At 37.0% G+C, this 27,714-nt stretch overlaps 2 protein-coding genes across 9 annotated transcripts; both read right to left on the reverse strand.

Moving 5' to 3' along the window:
- Positions 1-1,516: 1,516 nt before the first annotated feature.
- On the reverse strand, positions 1,517-13,432 carry LOC109030410 (BTB/POZ domain-containing protein 2). Of its 4 annotated transcripts, none has more exons than XM_019041360.2 (7): positions 13,317-13,432; positions 12,329-12,676; positions 10,510-10,666; positions 8,291-8,469; positions 6,983-7,303; positions 6,039-6,279; positions 1,517-4,136 (listed from the first exon to the last, which is right to left on the reverse strand). In XM_019041360.2, the coding sequence occupies exons 2-7, from the start codon at positions 12,652-12,654 to the stop codon at positions 3,945-3,947; spliced, it is 1,416 nt and encodes a 471-aa protein (XP_018896905.2). In that variant the 5' UTR covers positions 12,655-12,676; positions 13,317-13,432; the 3' UTR covers positions 1,517-3,944. The 4 variants fall into 4 exon arrangements, with proteins under 4 accessions (XP_018896905.2, XP_072160700.1, XP_018896903.2 ...); XM_072304599.1 differs by having other exon boundaries at positions 13,313-13,341; XM_019041358.2 differs by lacking the exon at positions 13,317-13,432 and adding an exon at positions 13,149-13,278.
- A 1,484-nt stretch (positions 13,433-14,916) lies between these two features.
- On the reverse strand, positions 14,917-27,328 carry LOC109030365 (BTB/POZ domain-containing protein 2). 5 transcript variants are annotated; one of them, XM_072304780.1, is made up of 8 exons: positions 27,311-27,328; positions 27,059-27,081; positions 24,321-24,664; positions 22,689-22,845; positions 21,515-21,693; positions 20,665-20,985; positions 19,356-19,590; positions 14,917-18,486 (listed from the first exon to the last, which is right to left on the reverse strand). In XM_072304780.1, exons 3-8 carry the CDS (start codon positions 24,647-24,649, stop codon positions 18,301-18,303), a joined length of 1,407 nt encoding a protein of 468 aa, XP_072160881.1. In that variant the 5' UTR covers positions 24,650-24,664; positions 27,059-27,081; positions 27,311-27,328; the 3' UTR covers positions 14,917-18,300. The 5 variants fall into 5 exon arrangements, with proteins under 5 accessions (XP_072160881.1, XP_072160880.1, XP_072160879.1 ...); XM_072304779.1 differs by lacking the exon at positions 27,311-27,328 and adding an exon at positions 27,285-27,309 and having other exon boundaries at positions 27,059-27,091; XM_072304778.1 differs by lacking the exons at positions 27,059-27,081; positions 27,311-27,328 and adding an exon at positions 26,861-26,998.
- Positions 27,329-27,714: the final 386 nt, after the last annotated feature.

Raw genomic sequence — 27,714 nt, forward strand, 5'->3', positions numbered from 1 at the left:
TAAAGTTTGAGAGGGGACCCAAAATTGAAAATTTTACATTGGTATAGGTACCTTAAATCAGTAAAGCCTTTCAAGTTGTGGTTTACACGTGGTGAGCGAATTGAATGACAATTCCAGAACTTGGGTCTGCACAGTCTGTTCTCCGTTCCTACCGATGTTTTTGTGATGGATTTCATCTCTGGGTTTTAAGGTTCGTTTGAAACAACGAACACGTTGGTTTTACAGGCTCCAACTTACGATCTACATGCATCAACACATGTCCTCATGCTACAATGTGTCATATGCATCTATGAATCTTGGATTTCGTTGATTACCCAAGACGCCAATTAAAGGTGCAGATTGGGAGCCCTATGACGCCCTCCCACCCCCTGTATTCGAAATTGGACCTCTTTTCGGGGCAACTTTGCTCAGTTTTCAAAGTAAATTTTACCTTTACAAATCAAGATTGTTCAAAGTACTTCCTTTGAACAACCTCTGCTCCCCACAGGTCTCGGGTGAAATTGCGCCTCTTTTCACTCTTCATTTTGAATCCAGGAGACAAAATGCCATCCTGAAGAACTGAAAATTTCGCCTGGCGGCAGGAGGTTTTGGAAGAAATGAGGAAGTGTCAATTCCCTGAGGGGCTTTGGGAGGATAGGGGACTTTGACGGCTAGGTGTCACAGAGCGCCAGAGAGCACTGTAAAAGTGGCTTTTTTATACAAGAACTGAAAATTTCCGTTCGGCTATGATTCATTTTTTCGGCTAATCCAAAGCTGTAGAGAAAAAGTTATCATAGATGAAAGGGTAAAGGAAAGCAAAATAAAAGAGACTTTCAATTTACTGTTACAGCTCCTTGCTCAAGCCATTTAAGAGTTAGTCTGTAGAAGGGCGAACTTTAAAATTGATCTTTGTTATGAAAATAAAATATCAGACTGTCTTGGGAGACACACCATCATGTTTTTAGGCTGATCTGACGCCCTGGTGCGGAATTTAGGACCGATATGTCCAAAGCCACTTTCTCAAAATCCACTTTGATGAAAACAAATATTTTTCAACGACGCCCTTGCAAAATGTCAGAAATGTAGCAACAGTGGGGTTACATGTCGATGTTAGTGTGAATTGTTTAACATTGCTGCCAGCTTAATCTACTCCCCCCTTTCTCCTCTTCAAAAAGATAATCATCACATGTGAGCAAAACATTTAATATTCTTAGGTTCAAAAGGATATTGCTGTCTCATTTTTCAATGAAGCCCTCTACTCAAGAGCCGACCTCTATAATACGGCTCCCTCTACCTTTTTTCTAGAGCTCTAGATAGTTTAGGAATAACCCCTTCCCCTTCTCCAATAACCTTTATTGGACATCATCATTTGCATTTGTTGATACCCTTGATCTTTTAAATTATTTCGGTCATTAAAGAAGAACAGAATGTTGTTAGGTTATTTCCTGCAAAAATTCAATGGGACATCGAACTTTCCAAGAACGTGAACTATCCTATTTGTAAGACGCGGTTTCAGGAGGGCATAAAATCAGAGCAGTTTTGAAATTGAACAGTTTTAATTAAACATGGGTAACATTGTAGGTAACATAGAAGAATAAATGAACAATGAGCATAAAAAACATATAAAGTAGAAAAATAAATGTGTAATGTAGAGAAATAAAAAGAAATGTAGAAAAATAAAATATGCAAACATTAAAAAATACACAATTAAAGTTTGGGACAACACAATTATTCATAGAATGGAAAAGGCAGCTGAGTGAGAAAATATAATTTAGTAGTGAGAAACTTGAAATAACTGTCCTGAAGAAATTTAATTAAAAGTTTAGATAGGCCTTGATAGGTCACATAAGGTATAATGAGGATTCACTACAGAGAGTACGGGGTTAAACTCATCATAAAATTGAATTCTTTACCAAACCTATTGTTTGTGTTCTCTCCATTATACTGGCATTAACTGGCAAATAGGCATTCTGAGGAGATGAATCATTCTTCGGTTAAAAAATGTTCAATATTTATGCGATCGGATAATAATTGGTTGCAACAACAATCTGTGGTAGCTTTCCATAAATTTCATTCTAATTTGATAATACAAGATATAAGTAGAATTTTAGTCTTGACTTAAATATTTTAGATGAGACTGCAGGTGCAGTCCTTAGGATAAATTAGAAGGCAATAAATCGAACATATAATGGCACTTGGTTATAGATAAATTTAGCACAAAAATTGAATATACGATACTTACAGCCTAAAAATTACAATAATGGAGACACGTGAGTAAACACAATCAAGTTACACTACAAATACACACATGACAGACACGTGTCATGAGACATACTGTGCTGACTTTTGAGGGCTGAAAAAAATTTCTGAAATCTTTCCACTACATATATGCTTGAAATGGATCCTTGCCATACTGTTTCATTTTCATAATCGATCATTGGAACTGATGTTGCGCGACCACTTTTTTAACTACAGGTAGTGTGGATCCAAGATTGTGGCGCCAACTAAAACTCAGATGGTTGACTGGCTGAAAATATACCGCGGAGAGTGTCAACTTGACACCCTTCTAAGTCTGTTCTAATTTATTTTCCAGATTGAAACTTTCAGGAATAATCTCCGGCTACTTGTAAAAAGTGCTACTTGACCGCAGGAAGTGCTTAGGTCGCGTTTAGCAGAAAGAAACCAAGCCACATCAGCTATTGCCAAATTTAACTAGGCAATAAACTTTTACGAGAGAACATTTCTGCGGATCCCTTTGAAAAATTTAAAGGAAATTGCTTCATAATATGCAGAAAATTCACTTGAATTTGCACAAAAATCCTTAAAACCGTTTTCATGTAAAATATTGAATTGCCGAATTGAATTTGTCAATAGCTGATTCTTGGTTCCTTTTTGCTTACCGCGGTCCATTTGTCAATGTCTGCGTTCCCATTGGATAATGCATCTGATTACACTTGTTCTTAGGTTCTTCTCTTGAGCCACTAAGACATATTAAAATTTCCTATAAAATGATTCAGCTTAGGATCCATTTTTTAAGACGGGTGGACTATGTTTTTATGTCATAAAGTTGAATGATTAAATTAAATGCAAAACAAGAATCTAGTTTGGAAATAAGACATATTCAGTTTAAGGTACTTACTTGATTGGAAAAATGTCTTGAGAATTGAGGTGCGGCCCTAAGTGGGTCCGTTGGACGCAAGAGATTCATACAAGTGAATTGATTGTCTATGGGTTAAATCCCATCAAAATCTTGATGAGCTCATCGAAGAGTCAGGTGTGTATTTTTCAGTGCTTTATCGATGTATTTGGTTCATAGCACGTTATTACGAATTTGCTGCGTCTGAGGGCAGTTTTTCTTAATTCAATTAGGGGTCAGCAATTAGGTTGGCCCAGATGGAGATGCAAGAAAATCTGACCTAAAAGACCGAACTCGTAAACTCTTAAAACCTTTTCTTGTAGATAATTTTTTGATTTAAACTTTTTATTTTTGCAACACGAAGAAATAAGGAGCAAACAAACGCTTGAAAACTATTGAAATCTAACGCAAGAGATAGTTTGCAAGATTATATTTATTTTGACAAGAACTTCAAACATCTCCTCCTAGGTAAACCTGGTCCCCAAAGCCAAAGAAAATCTCTCAAACTCGGAAAATTTGAAAACGCATGTCACAAATGCGAAAATTGCTCATTAAAGAAGGGAATGCAGACTTTAATGATGTGCCTTCAGGATATACAAAAGATTTTACCTGTGGATTAGATCACTTGGCTGTATCTCTTGAATGAAACAGACCCACTAAATTGAAATTTAGCTCCCCAAACGCTTTTTGTTGAACAATATGATGTTAACGTTTCGTTGACAATTTCATTAAATTCGTGATTACTTTTAAGCCCTCAGAATATCATTAAAATGAGAAAAAATTCAAGTTTTGAGCAGTTTGCACACAGACCCGAGTGCTGATGAATGTTTCAAAGCTCAAAGAGCAATTCTGGGATCTGCCCACAGGTAACGTTGGACAGAAAACCACGGTCTGATTCTTTTATTGTCACACTATCGATGTTAGAGAAGCTTATGGTGACTGTTTCGCCTTCATTATCACTTGTTTTAGTGATAGTTGTTTCATTTTGAATACCGCCAGATCCATACATTGAATAACTTCCCTTCAGAACAGAATTAAAAATAGTTAGGCATTAATAATTACATATCCACGAGAGAAACACAATATGAAATTGAAAAGCAGAAAATAATGAGGAAGAAAAAGACAGTTTGAGAGGATGTAAATCATGAATGATTATGATTGACCAGCGTCATGGTAATTGTCTTAAAATATACATAAGTCTTTGAGGCATTCCCCATTACTTCAAATTTCCATTTAATTTAGGTTTCAAAAAGAATTCCATGTCATCAAAACACATGACTTATCATGACACTTTGTTGGTTTGTTTTCTTTCTTTCTTTTCTGTCTGAAAGCGGGGCGAAAACCGAGTTCCGGCAACTACTGCTCGCATGTGCCAGGAACGGGTGACCAGTCCCCCCCCCCCCCCCCGACAGCCGCAATCAGCTGACAGGGGATTCACTTTGTTGGTTTGAAAACTGGGTTAGACTGGTTAGTACATAAGTTTAAATCCTCCTTTTCTGCTGGGCTTCTATACTTAAGTCAAAATGACAGCACCACTTTGGGTTCTTCTGAGGCACTCCCTGTGGTAAAAATGAACCTCCAGTCCAATTTCTTGAAATCCTTGTATAAGTAGATGCAGAATAAATACATAAATTGTGTAAATGTGTAGTGAAGAGGGTCCTAACTTATAAGTTTTTTACTCTCAGTGTATTTTGGGAAGAAGTTACACTATTGCATTCTCTCATGATGTCAGACCCAGACCTGAGACCTTGTGAAGAGCACCAGGTTTGGGTCGTAGATCTTGAAAATATATGCCATTCAATATTGTGTGCGTGTGAGGGTGGGTGTGTGTGTTGCGGAAGGAGGGTGTGAGTAAGGGTGAGGGAGTGTGTGTGTATGGTTGGTTAGTAGATACGTTTGTAGGTGAGGGAGTGTGTGTGTATGGTTGGTTAGTAGATACGTTTGTGGGTGTGTATGTATGTGTGTATGTATGTACGTATGTATTTTGTTAATGCTGTTTGATACATTTACTTAAAGGTGCTTGAACAAAATATGTATATGTATTGTGGCCTTAAAAAGATATTTCGATTTTTGGGTAGTTATATCTTTGTTACGTTGCAAGATATTTTGAGCAAATTTTTTGCATTTTGTAGAGCCTCATTAGAGCTACTTTTCTGTGAAAAAAAAAAAAATCAAAATTTAAGGCAATAAATTTTAAGGGGTGGAGCTTGAAAGTGCGGGGAGGTCAAATCTTGTCCACTCAATAACGTAAGTTAAAATGAACAGGTTGAGCTGAAATTTTAGTCGGGGTAGTTCTCCCCTAGGACTGTTTTGGTAGGTAATGAATTTGAGCGATATCGGCCCAACCATTTCAGAATGGCCAGCTTTGAACATTCATGGCGGGCGGGGGAGAGGGCGGTCACACAGTGGGGCAGGGGAAGGGAGATTTTGGACGAACTGCTCGTCGCACAGTGGGTCAGGGGGATCAGGGAAAGGAAGTTATTGGATTAACTTTTCATCGCACAGAGGGTCAGGGAAAGGAATCTGTTTTTGAAAAAAATCTCACCTCCCACTTCAGGAAATACACTTTGCTTCTTACGGATGCATGGGTCACCTAAAAAAAGGGTGAAAATATGCGCGAGTCGGGGGGGGGGGGGGGAGCGCCGGTTTTTTATTTTCAAATAAACTTATTTCTGACTTTGCCCAACGGGACTAGTTAATGCCGGCATTATCTGGAAAACGTTGACAGCACCCCGCCAAAGTCGGTAACTACCCAGTCTTTCAACATTACCCTTAACATATGCATCACAAGTGAAAAGAAAATATGTTTCACTGATTTAATTAAAAGATAAAACTATATAAAAAACACTAGACAGCAGAAACTTGAATACAGCTACGGTTGGAAATTATAGAACTACTTGGTGTGATAAATATGAAGTGTTACCTTGATTTTTGCTCGAAGACGATATGGACACTTCTTAGGGTCCACTTCAATTGGTTCGGGAAAGAAAATCCTGAAAATTCGGTCAGAGCAATAATGCATTCCAGTAAGAATAAGCTTATCCTTATATGATTTCTGATCAGAGTTTATAGTTTCTTGCAAAATAATCTCGACATTATATTTAACATTTGCCGTGCCATAGAGTCCAACTCCGATCACCTTAATCATGCGAGTAACACTGAAACTTTAATAAAAAAGGATGGGAGTTAAGGTAAGGAATGGTCAGTAGGCTTCTTTTATTGATCTGTACAATGCTCTGAGCAAACATTTCCTACTGATTTGGTTTTCCTGTAATGCAATGTAAAAAGATTAGACATATCCCTAACAGCGTACTCATATTACTCTCGTCTCTGTCAAGTTTACAAGTTTTGTCTGTTTATGTCATCCCTGGGAGCATTGTAGAGATCAACAAAAAAAAAGTATATCTTACTCAATTATATAAAATCTTAAGAGTAACACATAATGCCTGAGGTGCAAAGCGCTTCAATTGGTTTCAACCTGTCAGGGAGCATACCCCTAGTTGATTAAAATTTGTAGTAGGATGATTCTTAGTTTCTTGCATCCTGTGGCAGGGAAGCAAACTAAAGTCCTGAGGAACACCCTGAGAACTTTACCTTCCGAACAAACGGAAACTTTTAGAACACATTTTGCGTACATTAACAAAGCTCAACTAATTGTGGCCGAATTAAAATCGCAGCCATGCTGCAATAAATAGAAAAATTTCATCTCCCTTTCCGAGTGACATATTTAAAATTGGATAGAAACTAGCAAATGTAGTTCAGGAACACTTACATTTTGATCCACCTAAGTAATTTGATAGGTAGAAGTTCTACTTGTAACTGCCTTTAAAGATCGAGGAGACGGATTCGGAGAGAAATTAAACCTACCCAATTGTGTGATAAGTGGCTGGATTAGACAGACCAAATCTTCCACCAGTTACTTCATGTTGAAAACGATTAATGACTAAAAATGATCTTCGTGGTATTGTGCTGAAACGGCAGTCTCCTGTTTTTGAACTCAAGGTGAACAAGCGAAGGACGGATACTTCTTCTTCTGATGAAAGAAGACCAGATGTGGCAACTTTCGACAAGAATTCTTCTGGTTTCATTACTGGAAATCTTATGAGGAAGAGGGCATTTTTCAAGAACTGCCTTTTGTGCGTCACAGAGACACAGCGATTATTTTTGATACATGCTTTCTCAGCCCATCTACAACATAAAAATGAAAAACAACTTTATCCGTGTGTTAATCACTAAGAGATGCACATTGCATGTTTTGGCCTTGAAATTAAATTTAGGGTTCTCATATCATTTATTTGATTTCATTTTATTTTTCAAATTTTGACGGGACAAGTCCCAATTACATACAAAATAATAACAAAGGCAACAATACATGCAACAAAATGGGCTAAAAAGAATATGCTTAATCATTAACAAGAACCTGTTCTTTCACTAAAGACTTGAAATTAGAAATGCTCAGGCCATAAAATTGAATCCACCCAGGACAACTATTTGCAAAATCTAGAATCCTGAGAATTAGAGACCTATGCTTCCAGGTAACAAAACGAGAAGGGATGACAAATAATCAATTTAAAATACGACGATATCAAGGAGGAACATGAATATTTATGGAACTAAGAAGAATAGGAGAATCAATAAAATTATTAAGAAGTTTAAAGAAAAACATAAGATCATAATAATGCCACATAGAGACCAGGAACATAAGTTAAGTTGCTTGGTAATATCCTCACACATATGATCATGAAGATGATTATAAAGATTAAAGGCATGGATGGTTTCAAAGAACTTTCATGTCGACTTCCTGGAGCACAACATTTGGTTTTTTAGTGCAGAATACGCAGAATGTCTTGCTACATTTGTACGCTCTTGGATATTGCTAATAATTGTCGGTCCCATCTGAGAATTTTGCAATTTTAATACTTTCTTAATGGTGAAATCTTAGAATTTTTATTTTATGCGAGATTATTTTGTTTAAACATTTGATTTAATTTGCATTCCATTTGTTTCTACGACAGTTATGGTTTGTTTATTAAAAATTCCAGGGCTGGCCTTGATACCCTTATAATGTTTCCAGTGTCAAGATTATTTCAATTTCATCAAGTCCAGAAGTTAAAACAGAGAGTTTTCATTTTATACTGTAATTAAAATAATGAGAAAACATAAAGCAAGACAAACCGATCAACAGCTTCAAATAGCACTATTTCATTGATTCGTAAGTCTGATCTTTCCAAAATCAAACACAAAGTTTCTAGATGAATATTTACAAAGTCTTCCGCTTTGAGAGCCAATTCAGTGTTTTTAGCAATGATGTCTAAAGAATCATTGACCACTTTATCCATGTTGAAGTGTCTCGACTGAAAAAAAAAGATAACAGAAATATTTCATTGATTCTTTCATCAAACTGGAATTTCAAACATAATAAAGCTTCAATACTTATTGCTAGTTATGTAATTTCTTCATTGTAACTGAGTTATCCTTGAAAAATAAATGAGTAAAAGGCAATTAATACTTCCTTTTAAAAGAATAATTGAGGGGCTTGGAAGACAAGTCGGATAAGTGCAGTTTTTGCTATTTCGAGAAATAAGTGTTTGAAAGAGGGTTATGCAAAACGGCCAAAAAGTGACCCCGTGGGGATTGTACGAAACTTTGTGGGATGATTGTATGGGCCATTTGAGGCCTACATTTGGCTGCTTTTAGGCGAAAACCGCAGGGAAACAGCGTTGCCATTTTTTAAAGTCGTAACCTTCAAACATCCATAACTTTCGCAAAAATGCAGTTACAGCGCTCGTATTTATACCAAAAAATGCAGAAAATTTTGTTCTATCGACTTATGCAGAAGAAAATTTTATTTGAGTCCATTGTTGCCACGTTTTGGCCATTCTTTTGAATTTTCATTATGATTAAAAATCACGTTATCGCCTAAAAGTGTGTTTGCAGTTGGTGAGGATTGAATAAAAACCTGTCGGAATTATTGTTCGTTTGATTCCGCATCCACTGATATGTTATACTTTTCTGAGAGACTTAGGGAATCCGAGCTACAGCGATTTAAAAATTCGGCAACACGCCCGATGCCCGATTTGGACGCTCGTTCAGGTACGTTTCGCGACTCCGTGTTGAAGCAAAACGCCGAGACAAAACAAAATTCGAAGAGCCACTTGGATTGCATTTTGCAAAAAGGAACCACTAGCATTGCAATGATGCTAAGATTGTGCAACTTCATCCTTTGCAATAAAATTGCGGAAATTGTGAAAAACTATGAAATTTAGATGGTAATTTTTGTCTTAAATTTACAGTTTTTAGCGAGTAAAATAGAAACTATTAAGGGATAATCGGGTTTTTCCTCCAAGACAAAAGAAGTTGCACAATCTTAGCAACATTGCAATGCTAGTGGTTCCTTTTTGCAAAATGCAATCCAAGTGGCTCTTCGAATTTTGTTTTGTCTCGGCGTTTTGCTTCAACACGGAGTCGCGAAACGTACCTGAACGAGCGTCAAAATCGGGCATCGGGCGTGTTGCCGAATTTTTAAATCGCTGTAGCTCGGATTCCCTAAGCCTCTCAGAAAAGTATAACATATCAGTGGATGCGGAATCAAACGAACAATAATTCCGACAGGTTTTTATTCAATCCTCACCAACTGCAAACACACTTTTAGGCGATAACGTGATTTTTAATCGTAATGAAAATTCAAAAGAATGGCCAAAACGTGGCAACAATGGACTCAAATAAAATTTTCCTCTGCATAAGTCGATAGAACAAAATTTTCTGCACTTTTTGGTATAAATACGAGCGCTGTAACTGCATTTTTGCGAAAGTTATGGATGTTTGAAGGTTACGACTTTAAAAAATGGCAACGCTGTTTCCCTGCGGTTTTCGCCTAAAAGCAGCCAGATGTAGGCCCAATATGGCCTATACAATCATCCCACAAAGTTTTGTACAATCCCCGCGGAGTCAATTTATGGCCGTTTACAGGAAATTTGACCCTAAAATCTCACCAATTAGTCCTGAAGTTCTGGGACAAAAATTCTTAGATTGTAGAAAAACATGGTTTAAGTGTTGGCAAAAAGTTAAATAATATTTTATCCCTGTAGATGGGGTCCCCCTTTTCATAGATCACAGGTACAGTCAAATTTCTACATATATACTCCAGAGTAGAATTTTCCAGAGAAAAAATTGCAAGAAGTTGAAACAATATCGGCAAAATGTTGAAATAAAGTTTCAATTAAGATGACATTTGGACCCAAGGACATCATGGTAATGTAGCAATATACCCAGTTGAATAAGGAGAAAAGGAAAGTAACCAGCTGATGATCCAAACGCTTACTTTTACTGGGAAAATGAAAGATTCAAATGTACTTAAATATATTAAGCTAGCCATAATAATGTATTGCTCTTACTGTTATCAAAATATTACATGCATTCTCTGTGCATAAGTTATCCGAGAGGAAATCAGAGCAGCGATTTTTAAGGGCAGTGATGGCGTATTTTTCTGCCACATATATTATCGCAGTGACCGTTTCCAAACTAAGGTCTATCTTATCCGAGTACAAAAATCTGAAACAAAAAATAGAAAACCAGATTTTCCTTTGTTCAACTTTTCATACTACATTGAAGATCTTAATATCAACAAAATTCTTTGGATGGGAGATTATAAATTCTTCCTGCCAATTTTTTTAAGTTAAAGATGGTTGATTCCGAAAATTAGGGATAAAACTTACTAAAGAAAAAAACGAGACATTATTTCATTGAAAACGGTGTGTCTATAGCGCTCGAATTTTCTCTCCTCATGAAGTCTTCAATTTTCAGTGACCAGGGTGTCTACTAAAACAGGCTGGCCAAAAATCAGTACTTTTTCAGTGCATTCCCAAGAAATTCAGTACCTACCTACCTCAACAGAAAAATTCAATACTTTTTCAGTACCTCCATTTGACCAAGTTCGAAAAATTTGAATTTCTTGCTCGCATTGCGACAAAAATGAAAACAATTCTGGACCTTCTTGCAGAATTTCCACACTATTTCAGTACTTCCGGACCGTCCTAGAAAAATCAGTACTATTTTCGAACTTGTAGACACCCTGGTGTGGTGACACATTCTTTAGTGAATCTGACAGTTAAACTTCACTTTCTCTCAAACATTGCGGCCTTCAAAGTATTACTAATGGCATTTTGGCTGCCTTTATACCCCCCTCCACACTGTAAAATACCCGAAAGACAACCTTTCACCCCCGTTTTAGATTGCCTAAGACAGGGCTGCCCCCCCCCCCCCTAATTTTTCAGAAAGTGACAGAGAAAGCCTGAAAATTACCGTGAAAAATTTTGTCATATTGACACCTGTTAATTAAATGATGGGCTTACATAAGACTAGGCTTGACCCTCCCTCCCCCCCTTTCGTAGGACCTAGTAAGGCTACCTGAGACACCCTCTCCCTCAAGTAGCTTATATAATTCTTGGAAGGCCACTAAAACATGTTGCCTCTGGTTCAATGATTCTCATTTATTTAAAGGGGCAAAAAGCTTTTCATCGTTTTTGAAAACGATTGATGTACCAGGCAACAGTGGTCTGACAACATTTAAACAATTTTTACGTGATAGTGCTTTTAAGGAAGGATATTGATGGCCAAAGAGCGAAACCACATACCTCTGTTGGTAACATAGCAGACTTCCTGTCGTACCTACTTTATTATTTCTTTGGAACACTAACAAACTTAATTTTGTGAGAACTTCCTTAATTTTCATGGGTTAGCAGAATATTCTGTAAATATTTCAAGCTAGGGAGTCTCTTCTAAAGAACAAAATACTTCGGAACAGAAATTCTGATGCACCACAATGGAGATAAGTGCATGGTTTCACACTTTGGCCATCGATGTATGTAGGAGATATAGGTACAATATTGCCAAAGGGTTTTAATACAATGGCGCTTCCTAATATTGACCAAAAAAGTGTCGTGCAGCAAGTAACAGCAACACAGTGGAAATAAACATTCAGCACATTATAAAGAGCATCAGCGCAGTATCATGCTAATTTCAAGCTCCAATATGATAGTATCTTCCCTGGCAAAATTAGTTCCTACCTCATAAGTTATCAGGTCTCAACAATACTATAACATACCCTTTCCCAATACTGTTGGGACTTTCAGATAAAGAGATAACTATTAACGCTGCGATACTGATTTGAATTAAGGGTGGGTTTGTCTCATATTGATACCGTACAACACTCACTTTAGCATTTGTTTGAATGCGGCAGGCTCGACATCTTCCACGTTTATTTCACTGCTTTCAGCGGACCATTTCTCACTAAACATTGCAAAAAACACTGCACTTCGTGCAGCTAAGATCAACTTGTGTGCAGGTATTTTCTCTGTATCCGCACCAGAGCCTACAACAAATTCTACATCACAAAGCAGTTTGTTTTCAAATAGGTGATGGCAACTTTCGTTCAAATAGCTCTTTGTCCCTTGCCAGTCCAGCTCGTCAATACTGCCAGTGCCAGGGGTCACGTTGTTGGCAAATGAGTCATCTTCTTCTTTGCTCGAGGTTGATGCCATTTTTGACTCCTTAAGATACCTTCTGTAATAGTCAAAATCGAACAGACAACTGTAAGTAAGTATGAATTGAAAAATAAGAAGGCATTTGAGGAACAGGATAATCGTGATCAAATTTCTTCGCTGCTCCACCAAATCTAGTACCTGCTAAGTAGTTGAACACTAATCTACTGCACATGTAAAAACCATTTTAATCTCAAAAGAGGATGAACACTCTTTAGCTTTCCTTGCCATACAAAAATTTGATCCACTATGACAGGTGAAAAGTTGAGGGATAATATAGCACTAGAAGTACTTGAATCAAGTTTCTTACTCCGTTTGGAGGAAATTCTCCGCCGTCGGCAGTGACTGATACCAATGAACCCAAAAAAGAAATTTCCGATTCAGTTTACCTCTGAGGAGCGGAGGAAAGAAACATCAAACCAAGGAAAATCAATGACTGGACTGTCAAAATAAATTAAATTAGGTAAGTATGAGGAAACGCAGATCGGGCATACATGATGTTATTAGGAGGCAGGAGAGTGCCTTCACAAAGATACTCCATGAGGCAGGAGGCAAAATCAAGCCGGTTCCTCTCATACATGTCTAAAACGTGAGCTAACGTTAACGATAACATAAAATAGAAATTTCTGACGAATCATTGAAAACCGAAAAAGCTTACTTACAATGATTATTGTTCAACTAGTGTCCTTCTGAGTAGGCACGTGCACGTACAAACCAAAACAAACCCGGCTACAAAGGTTTTCGCGGGCTCTTTTTGTTGTCATCATTTCTTATCAGTGGCCAATCGGAGGACTTAGTCAACCCACACGGCGGGAATTTCGAAAGTTACTACATTGCGCGTTCTTGCGAAACTATGGCAAAACTCCAATAGGGTCCAAGGTAGATTTACACGGGTCTAACGTTTTATTTCTGATGGAGGAATCGAGATTGAAAAATGATAATTTTTATAGAGTACCTAACGTTAAATAGACTGAATTAAAAAGGGATAATAAAATTACACTATGGAAAAAGATAAGTTACCTACGAGTACTTTAGAGCTTAACTAAAGCCGCACATTTCCTCTGCTGGTTAAAAATTTAAAGTTGAGAAAAAATATTGTGAACGTGAAAATGAGCTTGGACATTAAGCTAATGTTAGAGATTCGCCATCTTTATAATCTTAATTCTTGTAACAACTTAATCGGATCTAAATATTTTATGGGTATTGATAAAATATCTCATTTCTTTTTTAGATTTACTTACTTTTGCTTCTACTTCTAACAATTAATGTGATATAATAATTTTGGACAAAAAGTACGGTTTAAATAACTTTTACGTAAATTTTAAAAGTACAACTCTTAAATAAATGAGGAAAAAAACTATTAATATGTTCGTTTTATGAAATCCTTTCAGGGTGTTTTTTTAGGTAAAATTTACAGGCCATAAAACTTGAGTAAAAAAAACTCTTTAAGTAAAGTTAAAAAACTCCCAAAGTATCAGTTTTAGTTACACGACACTAAAGATGTTTTACAGAAAAAGTTGAAAAAACTCTAAAAAGAAGTCATTTTTTAAAATAGTTTCTGCTGGAACTGCGCAAAAAGTTAAATTCTGATTCACCTAAAGTGGCAAAAAATAAGGGTTTCCTAAAACAAGCATTTCAACCGTTTTTCGAGCTTTTGAAAATTGCTTTTTAAAGGACATGGCAACTATGGGGTGAGCTATCTTCTCAGCCAAATAATTCATGCTATGAATTTTGACTCACACTCAAAGTTGGTTACTACCCCTTAGTTTGGACTCCGGAATACTTTCACCAATGTGCAAAGTCCCTCATGACAAAAGCATCTATGGCAAATTAAATTTTTTTTTTCTTTTTGCAAATCCCTCCCTGCAAGAGAGAGAAGCCACCTTGGGGCTTCCTCTCCACCTTGAATTATTTCCACCTTGTTACATTTGGGGGAATTTCTCCACCTTGTTACATACAGTTTGGGCCACTTCTTAGTGTTTTTTTTTTTTTTTTCCATTCTTTCTTCGATTTACCTACTAAGAAGAGAGTGGATATTATTAGAGGTTAACGGTTGTAAACGGCTGAAAGTTTCAAGTGTGGAGTGTAAAATTACGTTTATGGAGAGAGATGACGATTTGCTCTTGCGAGTCTTGGGGGCAAATTTTCCGCGATATATGATGATTTTCATTAACTCAAATGGATCTCATAGACCCCATTCCTTTTCAAGGACACAAACTATTCTCTTTGAGTTGAAAGGATTTGAGAGAAATTAAAATCAGATTAGTATCGAAATAGAGTGTTATTAATCAATGCAGTATCACGGTAACAAATAAAAGTGGAGAGGTAGTAAAAATACAAAAATAAATTTTACAAATTGAATACAATATCGGTTTAGGAAAACACAACCATAAAGAATACATAAAAGACTCAACCAGGTATAGAAAAGATTGAGAAAATTGCTTTCGACGAATTTCATGGGAGTAGAGGGTTTGACATTACACAATTTGTATGCAGTTCTACAGATGAGAAGTTGAACACAGGTAGTTACAGTTGAACCGCGATAAGCAGAAAGGAGCCAAGCCACATCAGCTAGTGCTATATTTAATGGGGCAATTTAATTTATTACATGGAAACAATTGAGCAGATTTCTTTGCAAATTTCAGTGAGTTTCTGCATGGTATAAGGTAAATTCCTTAAAAAGTTCAAAAAATGTTCAAATGTTCTCTTGTAAAAAATTAGATTGCTCAGTTACATTTGGCAATAGCTGGTGTGGCTTGGTTCCTTTCTGCTAAATGCGGTTCAGTTTCTTTCTAGGGTGATTTTCCTTGTTCAATCCATTAAACTCTGCACAAAAATATACTCCAAAAGAGAATTGTCAGTATTGATTTCATTTTTTGAAGTTTGAACTTTTGAAAGTTTATCAAAAAAGTAATTGACCTTGAACTAAGATCGCAAGGTTGTTTTGCACAAACCTCTTTCAGTGGCATCTGATGACGCAAAACCCTTCACACAAAATTTTTGTTTCGGCAGAAAACCCTTCTTTTAAAATTTTATGGGACTAAGTTTGATCTGATTCTTATAGTGGGGAGACCAAACTTTTGCATTCAAAGACATAGATTTAAATAAAAATCTGAACAGTAATCAAACGAGACATTTTTAGATAGAGGCACTTCAGAATATACAAAAATTGAGCTCAAAGTTAAAGAAAACAAATTATAGTTACAAAATACAAAGTGATGAATTGTACTACAGACCTAAAATAATAAATGAGCAACATAAATAACAGGAATCTCAAAAACCATTAGAGGTTTAAAAGGAAAACTTCCCAAAGCATGTACCTACATTGAAAAGATCCTCAGTAACCTCAACAACAAACATTCATGTGGGGATTAAAATTAAAAGTGGCATTCTTTCCTTAAATCCGAATGTTGTAACATTTATTGCTGCTATCTTAACCGATACAGGTCGAGATATATTAGACCTGATATTTCAAAAGAGCTTCCAGATTCCTTGTTAAGGCAAGGTGGTGAAAGTTCATTCCACGTTAGGAAATAGAAATAATTTTAATGAAATAAAGGATCGTTAGGCAGTAATGAAAGAAGAAAATTCATTTCAAATGAGCTGCACTCGAAAATAAAATTAAACTGCACTTATATTGATTATTTTTATGTTTTGTCAGTATGTAACAAGCGTATGTAGCCATATTTTTTATAATAATATCTGCAGATTCAAAGCTTTCTCAATTTCAATATTGGCTGGAGTACATGTATTTTAGGATTTGCTCAAAATTTAGTTTTACATGGAAAAAAATAAAATCTATTTTTGATGTGTCTTATACTGACACATTTTGTTTCATTTTTGGTGCTTCTGATGTTCATCACTTCAGCGAGCCTTGGGCAATAGACCTTATATTAATATTCCTGTTAATCTAATTTCCATCATCTAGCAATTCGAGTATCCAAAAAATTAAACCTCTTTCCCTTCTTCTTATCCAAACGCTACCTATATGCTTTCCAAACATTATCCGCTTCCTCATAAGTTTAAATAAAGTCCAACCCGAGCCGAATAAGTTTGAATACTTCTAAAGTGTGACATAGGATCTACCATTTTCCTTCTGGTATTTACTTTCAATGCTCCACTTGCGGAGGGTGGATCATCTATGACAGTTTTAACCCCTCCATTACTACGAAAGCGGCATCAACATTTAAACGCGCGAAACTGTATTCATCCTGTAACAATACTGCCATTACTCAACAGCCTCTACTCACAAGTATTCACACTTTTACTTCTATGTGTCGAGGAGTATCTGAACTACAACTTTAGAAACTTCCCGACAGAGTGCTCCGATTTGTTAACATGATAACCGATTCTCATTGCGGGGCATGTGCATGAAAAGTTTAGCCTAGTAATAAAAGGATTAGATTGTTCTAACTTATTTCGCATGGAATGTAACTGATGTCTGTCGATCATATTCCATTAGATGTAGATGGAAAATTAAATACAAAAGAGAGGCGAGCAAAAAAATTACAACAAAATAGGGAAAGAAAAGACTCAAAGCCTTGAGCAGGAATCAAATGCAGAACATAATTTGGACGTATTTCTGTTAAACGAAACTATGTGCATTATGACTGGAGCCCTGTTATGCATATATTCTTACTAGCGAAATGCCCGTGACTGGAGTCACAGGTCTAGAGGCCGCTAAAATATCTGCAACCCCGAAAAAAATGGTGGCAGGGGAGCTAGACATGCCATAAAAAAAAATTATAAAATCGATAGAAAAATGAGTTAAGGGGAGAGGGTGATGGAGCTAGAAAAATGAGTTAGAGGGGGGGGGGAGGTAGAATAAATTCTGGCAAAAAAAATTAGAACTAACCTAGCAATGATTTTTTTTTTAAAAAAAAAAAGAAAAAAAGAAATTGAAATAAAACATCAGCTGATAGCAAACAAAGGTTACCGAGGAAAGCAAGGAATGGAAATTTCATAAAAACAGATTAGTGGAAAGCAGCGTAAGTAAGGCACTTACGTTAATTACCGTTTATAAGTAAACGGTAAGTGCGATTTAACCAAAAATCTACACAGTTCTTTACAAGACCAAAATGGACAAAATTACAAAATTTGAATAGGCCAACGTAAATCTAAAGATAGTTATCGTGAACGAAAGAATTGACAACATAGGTCGGGTAACTATTATAGGTGGGATTATAGGTGGGATGGGTCTCAGGGCTCATGTTTTAATGCACATAGTTCCATTTGGCAGAAATACGTCCATTTAAGGGCTAGATTCACTGCTAATGTGCCATAATACTGGGGGAACGACGCAAGCGATAGCAACCATATATAGTCCTCTACTCTACAGTTTGCTGGTTGCTTCAAAACCTGATTGAGGGTACCTATGAAATTTTCGCGATTTTTTTGAGGGATTGCTATAAAAAAGTTACAGGTGACCAGCAAAGTCTTAAATATTCTATAAACCATATCTCAATTTGATCAGAGGCAGCAATGAAGATCGGCAAACTTAGTTAGCTCTCCATTTTTAGAAATATAGAAAAATGAGGCACAACAATTGAGCAGAGGTACAATAAGAGAAATAAAAATAATGATAATTTTAGAAGACCTTAGTGCATAATTACAATTAAATGAATACAGATCCAGAAATGGGACATTTCATGGATCAAAAAGAAGCTCTGGGATTTGCCCACTATTCACATCTGTCATATGTCCTCGTTTGCCTTCATTCGGAACATTTTCAGAGCTGAGGAAAGTAATGATGACGTTTTCTTTTGTATTGTTAATTATTGCTGGTTTTGTTATAGTCGATTTACCACTGCATCCATATGTCGAATAATAGCCCTTGAACAGAAGATTAGAAACAATAGGAAGATGCCTTAAAATGATGATAACACTATTAAACAGAGAGTGACAAGACATTTTAATTTGAGAGCCATTGGGCTGTCCCATAACACAAGAAGTGCTTATAGAGCAGGGCTGCAAACCAGAGGGAATTTGGCAACCAGATCAAAAGATGTTCTGAAGATTCAGGAGATTCGGTTCCAGTTCCCCAGAGGTTATTGGCTCCATCAACTGGTTCCAACCAATTTTATTTTGGTTCTTAAAATTTTTTTTATTTTTAATAGAGGCTCAAAAGTTAATGATGACATATGATATGACAGGAGCTGTGTTCTGGACAATTCCGAAAACTTGGGTTTAAGACTCCATGGCTGCCAGTCTATTCCTGATTTTAGCTATTTTATAAGAGCTGGTCTCAGGTGCGCCTTAAAAAACCTAACCATGGAAGTATGTTGAGGTTACTTCCAGGACCAAATATCATATGAACTCTGTCATTGTGCAGATTTTGAGATCTTGGGATCCAACAGAACTGCCGAGCATCACATTGTTGGGTATTTTCAAGCAAGCGGTGAGAGTTTCTGTTTTGTGATTTAGTTTATTCTTATTAATGATCTTACGTCCTTGTTGTTGCTAGTGTTGTTCCATATTTTCCTTTGCTTTTGTTATTTTCTATATTGTATTGTTTTTTATCTTGTTAGTATGTACTGGTAATTTTATTGTATTTGAGTAAAAATGCCCGTTATGCAAATTAAATAAAAAAAATAAAGAAGGATTGAAACAGAAAATCAAGACGCGTTGTCTTGGGAAAACTTCGACAGAGGTACAGTGTGAAATTAAAAAATCACCTGCATCAGTGAATGTGCATTACATACCTGGATTAACACTTGAAGAAGATACGGATATTGGTTATTGGTATTTGGCTGTATCTTAATCGGCTGAGGAAAAAAAACTCTAAAAATTTTGTCAGAACAATAGTGGGTTCTATAATTGGTCTGCGAGTTTAAGCCATAATAAGAATTTGTCACTTGAGTCTTAACTTGATATGTGACATCCGGAGTGCCGTAAAGTCCAAAACCAATCAGATTAATGGCTCGATTACTGTGAAACCTATAATGGAGGAGAGAAACAAGTGAGGGATTTTCATTCTACTGTTTCAAAACTTACTGTTGAATGGTGACTAAAATAGAGTGTTGAATAAAAAGATATATAAGATAATCATTAATGCAATTAATTCTACTTACCCCAGATAGCATGCGAATACTCAAAGAATATCCTACAAATATTCGCGAGAAAAAGCGAATATTCATCCATGGAATATTTAAGTGGCATACAACCTGTGTTTTGAATGTTCTATGAATAGTTTACAAACAGTTTATGGCTATGGTCTATGGTTATAGAATTACATTTTATTTAGTCTAAAACCTCAGTAAACTGATACTACTTTTGCTGCATGCTCTCTGGCTAGGCTCAAGCAAGCTCGCGCCACTCCGCCTTTGTGATGTCACATGTCACATTTTTCAGATGGGGACAGCGCTTCCCCATACACTTTTGGTCTGCATTGGTAAAGGAAAAGTACGTGTGGAACAGATAAAAATGTATCTGTGCGCTTTAAAGCACTGCCCTGTTATCAACTAATGAAAATTGCCACTGACTGCGACAGTCGCGGCATAGGACACAATAATAAATAAATTTAATGATGATATTCGGCCTTGTCTCCACGGGACGTTTTCATGGGATTTGTCCTAACTTCAAATCACAGGAATAAAACTTCTGGGATTTTTCCCAGTTACCGTCTCCACGGGACGAGGCTCATGCGGTCCTTCGACTAGTTTGCGCGGGAAGATAAATTAGATAAAGTCGAGTATTTAACCGAGATTAAAATAATTTTTGCACTCAATTAACAATTAGACACATTATTTAAACTAAAAAAACATGAACCATTGGAGTAATCAACAAAATATCGCACAATTCGTTTTCACTTCTTCTTCCTCTCTCAGTGGGTCTTAGGGGTACAAGGACCATACTTGGTGCTGGGAAAAATATTGATTAACTCAATATTCTTCCCAACTTCGTAAAGGGGATTTTTCCCTGAGCCAAATCCTGTGAAACGGCCCGTGGAGACGAGGCCTTTCTTTTAAAGGACTTAGTAAGAATCAGATAAACAGACTAGGTGCAACCTACTGGATTTTGTGATAAGAAGTAGGATTGGGGCTCCCAAAACATCCACCGGTTACTTCATGCTGGAATCGATGAGCGACAGCCCATGTCCTTCGCGGTTCAGTGTTGAAAATGTCACATTTTGCGTTGGACTCTGAGCTAAAGTGCAGCAGAACAGAAATTATTTCTGTTTTTGAAAGCAGACCTGAAGTGACAACTTTAGAGGAGAAATCTCTTGGCTCCATTACAGGAAATCTGAGGAAGGAGAGAGCGTCTTTCAGCAGAAGCCTTTTCTGCTTTGGAGAAACGGGATGATTATTTTTTACGCAGGCTTCCTCGGCCCATCTGAAACACAAAGATACTGATTGACTTTAGAATATGTTTGGGGAGAAAGAATTGCAATCTACAGTTGACATGTTTTTACAGTTAAGTCACATCAGACATCATTCTAGACTCTCTTCGACTTGTGCTCGATGCAATTTTGGTAAGACTTCACATCTGCTGAGTCTGAATAGTTTGCTATATCTCTGATGGGCAACAGACCTGTTTCTTGGCGATGAATAGAATGCGCAACATGCAACCTCCTCTCTGAATTTTAATGTAACAACATTGCAATAATTTCTGTACCCTTATTTGAGAATGAAAGATAAGGGGCAAGTACAACTGAAAATTGGGATGAAAAAGCAACTTTAAAATAATTTAATTTGATGGCTAAACTCTCTTCAACATAATTGCAATAATTAGATAGCCCGAAATCGCATATTTTCAAAGTAGGGTTTGAAGGATAAATTGCTTTGGATTTGGGAGGGGGGGGGGGTGTCAAATGATATGTAAGGACATTTGCTTTTTAGAGATGAAACCTCAATGGACTAACCTGTTAACAGCATCAAATAACAATATTTCTTCAATCCTTAAGTCTGATCTTTCTAGTACCAAACCTAGAGTTTCCACATCGATGTCTAAAAAATCCTCTGAATTTAGTGCAGTATCAGTATTCTTGGCTATGATATCCAGACAGTCACTGACAAGTTTATCCATGTGAAAAAGTCTAGCCTGTAAAAAACATCAATAAAATTTGATCGATTCTTCTTTCAAAAAGAAAATTAAAATACTGAAAGGATATAGTGTTGGACGATCTAAATGTTTGAGCAAAAATTATTTGCAAAAGAAGCATTTGTAAGAAAAATTATTAAAGAACAAATACATATTTCTGTATCTTTTTCACATTACATAATCTACAAATGATTGAGTTATGGTACTCTCTCTTCATGACCAGAACTCAAAGGACCAGCAGATTTCCTTGCTATAGAGAAGTTCTCATTTTAATGACAGTATGTAATTAATATGAGTAGTTCAAGGGACCGGCCAATTTCCTCGTTATAGAGAGGCTCTCATTGCAACAACAGACGTTATGGAGAGAGACTGCTGTATTAAGTTACGTTCCGATTTTTAAATTGCCTGTTATTCATGTGTTATAATCTTCCAGTCCTGAACATTCCTGGAATTTTTCCACGCAGTTAAATTGAAATAGTTTTCCGGTTAAAGAGAACGTCTGAAAATAAGAGGTTTCAGCAAGCTTTTGAAACATTAAAAATCGAAATTGTATACCAAGATTGGTGAAGTATTAAGATCAATTTTTCATTCGTTTTTCACGTTCCAACTTTGTGGTACTTAGCCTCAAGATAGCACAATAAATTTGTGTCTCATCATGAGAGCAGGCCCCACCATAGAATGATAGCTACCAGAAAGGCAGCAGTCGGTCATCTTTGCTCCGATTCTTGAAATCCCCGCGACCCCCGCTTAGCCTACCTTGCGAGGAAAAAGAGCAAAGTCGGGCCGCTCTTACCCTATGTCTCTCTGCCATTTCAAATTTCGCTGGGGAAAAAGAGCGAAGTCCGCTTCGAAAAAGTGACTACACGCAATCTTACAGGAGGATCAGCCAGTTACCTTTCTGGCAGCTGTTATCCTATGGCCCCACTTTTTGATAAAACCAGAGAAATTGTGATATTAAATGGTTGAAGTTGATGGTAACAATATTTGATTCTTACCTGTATCAAAACGTTAAAAGCATTTTCTGGACACAAATTGTCTGAAAGGTAATCAGAGCATTTATTTTCTAAGGCAACGATGGAATATTTCTTCGCGGCATAGATCACAGGACTGACTATATCGAGAGTAAGTGCAACATTGTCAGAATACAAAAATCTGTAAAGACAATAAAAATGAAGTTTCATCAATAATGAATTTCCGATTACATAGTGCAGAACTTTACATTTGGAATAATAAACTGAAAATAGAAATTTTTCGCAAAGAACTGTCGCTTGTTCCTTCATATCCAGCTATGCAGTAAATTTGCCATATAGAAATTGTACTTACAAAAATAAATTATCAATCGAAAACAAAACCTTATTACATAAAAACAAATCGGTAAATTGTGGATTTGAAAGATCTTTTGAAGTTCAAAAATAGTCCTTTGTTGTATTAACTCATGAGCCACTACACGCTGGGTAAAAATTACAGTACATCATAAGACACTTTATTTCATCAGAGATTCATACGGAATACATGGGAGCTATTCAAATTGTTCGAAAGCAACTTGCACTTACAGTACCAACATTCTTTATTCAGATTAATGATAGTAAATTAAGACTTTCAGTGTGCTGAAAATACCAATATCAATTAAGTCCAAACGCTCGTGTTTGAGCCATTGCATCACTCCGAGCCAGAGATGTGTCAACAGAGATGGGCGAAAATTATTCGGTCAGTCAACGTTGATCAATCATCTCAATCGGTTAAATAACTGACAACTGATCTATCTTATCAGGTAGAGAATTCTGCGGACCAAGCATCTAGTCAGTGTTGGCACACCAATTTCAGTGATTGCCACATTATTTGCCCTCAACTCTGTGTGTTAACGACACATAACCAAGTTTCTTCCAACTAACAGCGACGAAGTTGGCAGTTGGGGATGCAACCTGGTATTCACATCGGTGACATGCAGCAAATATCCAAGTTAGGAGAGTTTTAGAGTAATATTCCTCTAGGTGAACAGAAAAAAAACTTTTTGCAAAGCTAATGTTAATCATACCTAAAAAGTTGTACTTTTGATACTACAGATTATCAAAATACCCTTTCATCCCTGTCAAGAACTCATTAGCATATGGAGAATATTTCCATTGAAGAATACACTGAAATCAGTTAAGTGCTCAATTCAACTTGGCCAAGCAAGGGACCTCCCTGTTTTTCACATTCCACAAATGTTCCTGCCAAGATTTCCATTAATTCCTCTTTTTTCATGCTTTTCCTTGATCTCCTAACCAAAATTCTGCGAAGGTTTTTTTTTTGATTTCACTGATTTTTACGAAACTTTGGAAGAAATTTATTTTTCCAGAGATTCACATCATGGAAAAAGGCACTCAGAAATTATCTGGGCTCTTTTGAATGGCAATAGCTTAAGTTGCTGGGCCTCTGCGCCGCACAAAAAATTCTCTGACTTTTTCTTCGAATTACCAGACTTTCCAGGTGTTCAGACTGCTGCTGGAAACCTCAGCCCCTCCTTTCTAATCTTGGCAGTCTCTTCTTTTAACTTTTTTGGAGCATGCGAGTATCCCCTGCCCAAGTGAAAATTGTTCACCCTAAGTAATAGGTAACATTTAAACACTTCCCATGTGAATACTCACTGGAGCATAACTTTAAATGCAGCAGGCTCGACATCCGGAACTTTGACTTCATTATTATTGCCATCAGCAGACCATTTGTCGCTGAACATGGCAAAGAAAACAGAGCTCCTTGTTGACAGAACCAACTTGTGCGCAGATATCTTTTCCGTGTCCGAAGCGACGTCAGAACCAACAATGAAGTCGACATCACTTAACAGTTTCTGCTCTAGTAGATAGTGAAAACTTTCTCCTAGGCTCTTTGTTGCTTGCCAGTCGATATCCTCATTGTTGTGTCCTGTCCGCACAGGTTGTGTAGACAAATTTGAATCTGTTTCGCTTAATAAAACCATTTTTTGGAAGAATGTCTGTAAAAGAATGACACAGAAAAGAAAGTTGAATGAGCAAGAAGTACTTTAATTAATAGAAAATTGAAAGTGCCAGTTCTTCAAGGAAAATCAGCTTCTTAGGAAGATGGTGAGAGTAAGAAAAAAAACGAAGGTCATACTTAGCGACAGCAGCTCTCAATGCAAAGGAATCTATGGAGAGGCTTATGAAATGTCCGTGGCTATTCATTGCTTGTCGAAATACCTTCAGTTACTGTTGAATGAAAAGTTGGGCGAGCAAGGAGGTAAACAAAGTCTTAGGATAGTAGTTAAGCTCCAGTTGGGCAGTGGGTAATTCTGCAAGCAATGGATCACTAGACAAGGTACGAATTTAAGCATTCCGGTACATATTTCTTAACCAAAATTTCACGTAGAACACGATTCGCGCAACGAAAATTACTGAAACCAACTCCTAACGAAGATATTAACCTTTTCATTTCACATTGGTTACGAGGAATTTGAACTGCCCGCTCACAAGAAACTCAAAGCTCTATGTGAGTCAAATCGCGCACGACAACGGTCTCAGCAAGTTTCTTAATCAAGCAATATTCATTTCCCACCATGTGTTGTTCGAACTATAGGCAATTTGCTATAGCTGAGCCAAAGCGTCAAGATTGAGGTTGCCAGATTTTTACATCGCGCAGAGACTGTCATGATAACGTTTAGCGCGGGATGTGAATCACGTAGAGCATTGAGTTTTCATGGGCGGGTGGTTTGAATTCACGCATCAAGAATCATTAAATATCGTTGTGAGGAGTTGATTTCGATAATTTTCATTGTGCGCATCGTGCTCTACGTGAAATTTTGGTTACAGAACACATATCAGAGTGCTGAAATTCGTACCTTGTCTAGAGTCCCTTTATACCCAGAGTTAAGACAACTCGATTATCAGCTGACTGGCAGCCGGCCTTGGCTGGCCATGGAGGCCGAAACGAGTGCACCCAAACGAACGATAATGAGGGATAAGGATCAGGAATCCTGCGATGTCTGTCACACAAAAACAACAACATCAACAAATTGATCAATTAAAAAGAAAATGAGATTGGTTTGTGAATAATTTCTTAATCTCTTTTCATTTTGGACCGATGGAAATGACAATTTACTCTTGATAAACCACAATTAGGTGATATTTTCATTATTCTTGTTCACATTCGAGGTACCGCCATCTTGGTGCACTCGTTTCGGCTTCCATGAGCTAGAACCAATCAGAATTGGATTTTTTTTTAGGCCACTTTCAGCCGAACCAAAAGTGAGTTGTCTTAACTCTGGGTATAAAGGGACTCTAACCTTGTCTAGTGGTCCATTCACCAGATGAATCTGTGTTGGCTCTCTTGAACACACCTTGAGTATGTCTGTTGATATATTGCTACACTAGCCAAGGGGCTTGTGTCGTTGCTTGCCAATCAGGCAAATGATGTGCCCTTCATATCGACGGTGTAAGTTGGCAATTACATAACTCGGTTTGCGACGTCACAGACTTCCTGTCATATTTTATTTTGTACACGAAAAACTACTCAACAGCAATTCTTCAAAACTGACGTAATTTTTCTTCTCTGTGCAAAGCAAATTCTGAAAAAACTTCAAGAAATGATGTCAATTTGTTCTCCTTTAAAAAAATAACATAGAGGCGGAGATTTTCAGACACCGGAAACAAGTTATGTGATTGCCAACTTATATCGTCGGTATGCTGTTTAATGCTGCAGTTTATCAAGCCTGAGTCAGATAACTTATTTTCCCTTAAACTAGATGTGGAATAGGGTATTTCGCGAGTACTTACAACGAATAAAGGAAAAAGGGACAAGTTATCTGAAACGGACTGTGGTTGAAAGAGAAGGAACACTCCTCATACTCCTATGATTACTTTATAAGTCTCTTGGAAATTCATTCACTGTATGAAGCTTTGAATGACCTGATTCACAGTACAAGACACACTAAAAGCAGTCAAACAGAACATACTGTCAGTTAAACTACCAGACCACGTGTCTCGTTCGCGGCGTTTGAAAATCCCTGCTCCCAATTTACTTCTTTAAAGGAAAGTAAATCAGTATCGTCCCTTACAGTTTCCACCAAGTTTTCTTCGCGCAGAGGTGAAAAATCACGGAAGTTTTCAAGAATTAACGTTGAGAGGTTTTACATTCAAAAAATAAAGTATGACAGGAAGTCTGCAACGTTACAAACCAAGATACGTAGTCTAGTAGTTTCACTGTCGATACATTGTAGGTGCATGAAAGGAATCTGTAGAAATTACTGAACTCCTAATGCAAGCACAGTATTTCGTGGATACACATTTAACTCAGCAAAATGCGTGTGCTGATTTTCGGGAATGAGAAAGTGGTCCTCTTCTATTTGGAAAAACTTCATCGAAGAGAAACTTACGTGAGAAATGCAAAGAAACGCGGCTGCCAAGTATCAATCGTGCATAGAGAAAAAAAAGGAGGTGTTTGCATTTCGGGCATCTTGGAATATTTTGATGACTTGATGACGTAGGTGGGTACAGCTGGGTACAGAGACGTCCCCTTCACACTGTACCCACCTACGTCATCAAGTCATCAAAAAATTCCAAGATGCCCGAAATGCAAACACCTCCTTTTTTTTCTCTATGTCAATCGTGTGATTCATGTGCCTCCTCAGCTCCTCATGAACAACATCAACAGGTTAAAAGTGTGGTTAGGTTTACGCGAGCACGCGAGCTCACAGCTCAAGTGCTCTACCTTTCTACCTTGCATCAACGTATGCTCTGTTGCTTGGTAACTTTTTGAAGGGGCTTCAAGGCGTCCATAAGTCATAACTGCAAACGCATCTTACAGAATAAAACAGTAGCTGTTAAATACTGCGAGTACAAGTCAGCCAAACGCAAGCACATTCAGAGGATTAATTTGAACTTGTAAAATATCAAGAAATTGAAAAATAAATTTTGGGCTGCGAGACTACGTTTATGCTGAGTGATTGGACTTGGTTATTTTGTACCTAATTAGGAACAACCACGCGATTTCTAGCTCAGTTTAGAAACAATGTGTATACCATTATTACGC

The sequence above is a fragment of the Bemisia tabaci genome, chromosome 9 (assembly GCF_918797505.1).
Source record: "Bemisia tabaci chromosome 9, PGI_BMITA_v3".
In the NCBI taxonomy this organism is placed as follows: Eukaryota; Metazoa; Arthropoda; class Insecta; order Hemiptera; family Aleyrodidae; genus Bemisia; species Bemisia tabaci.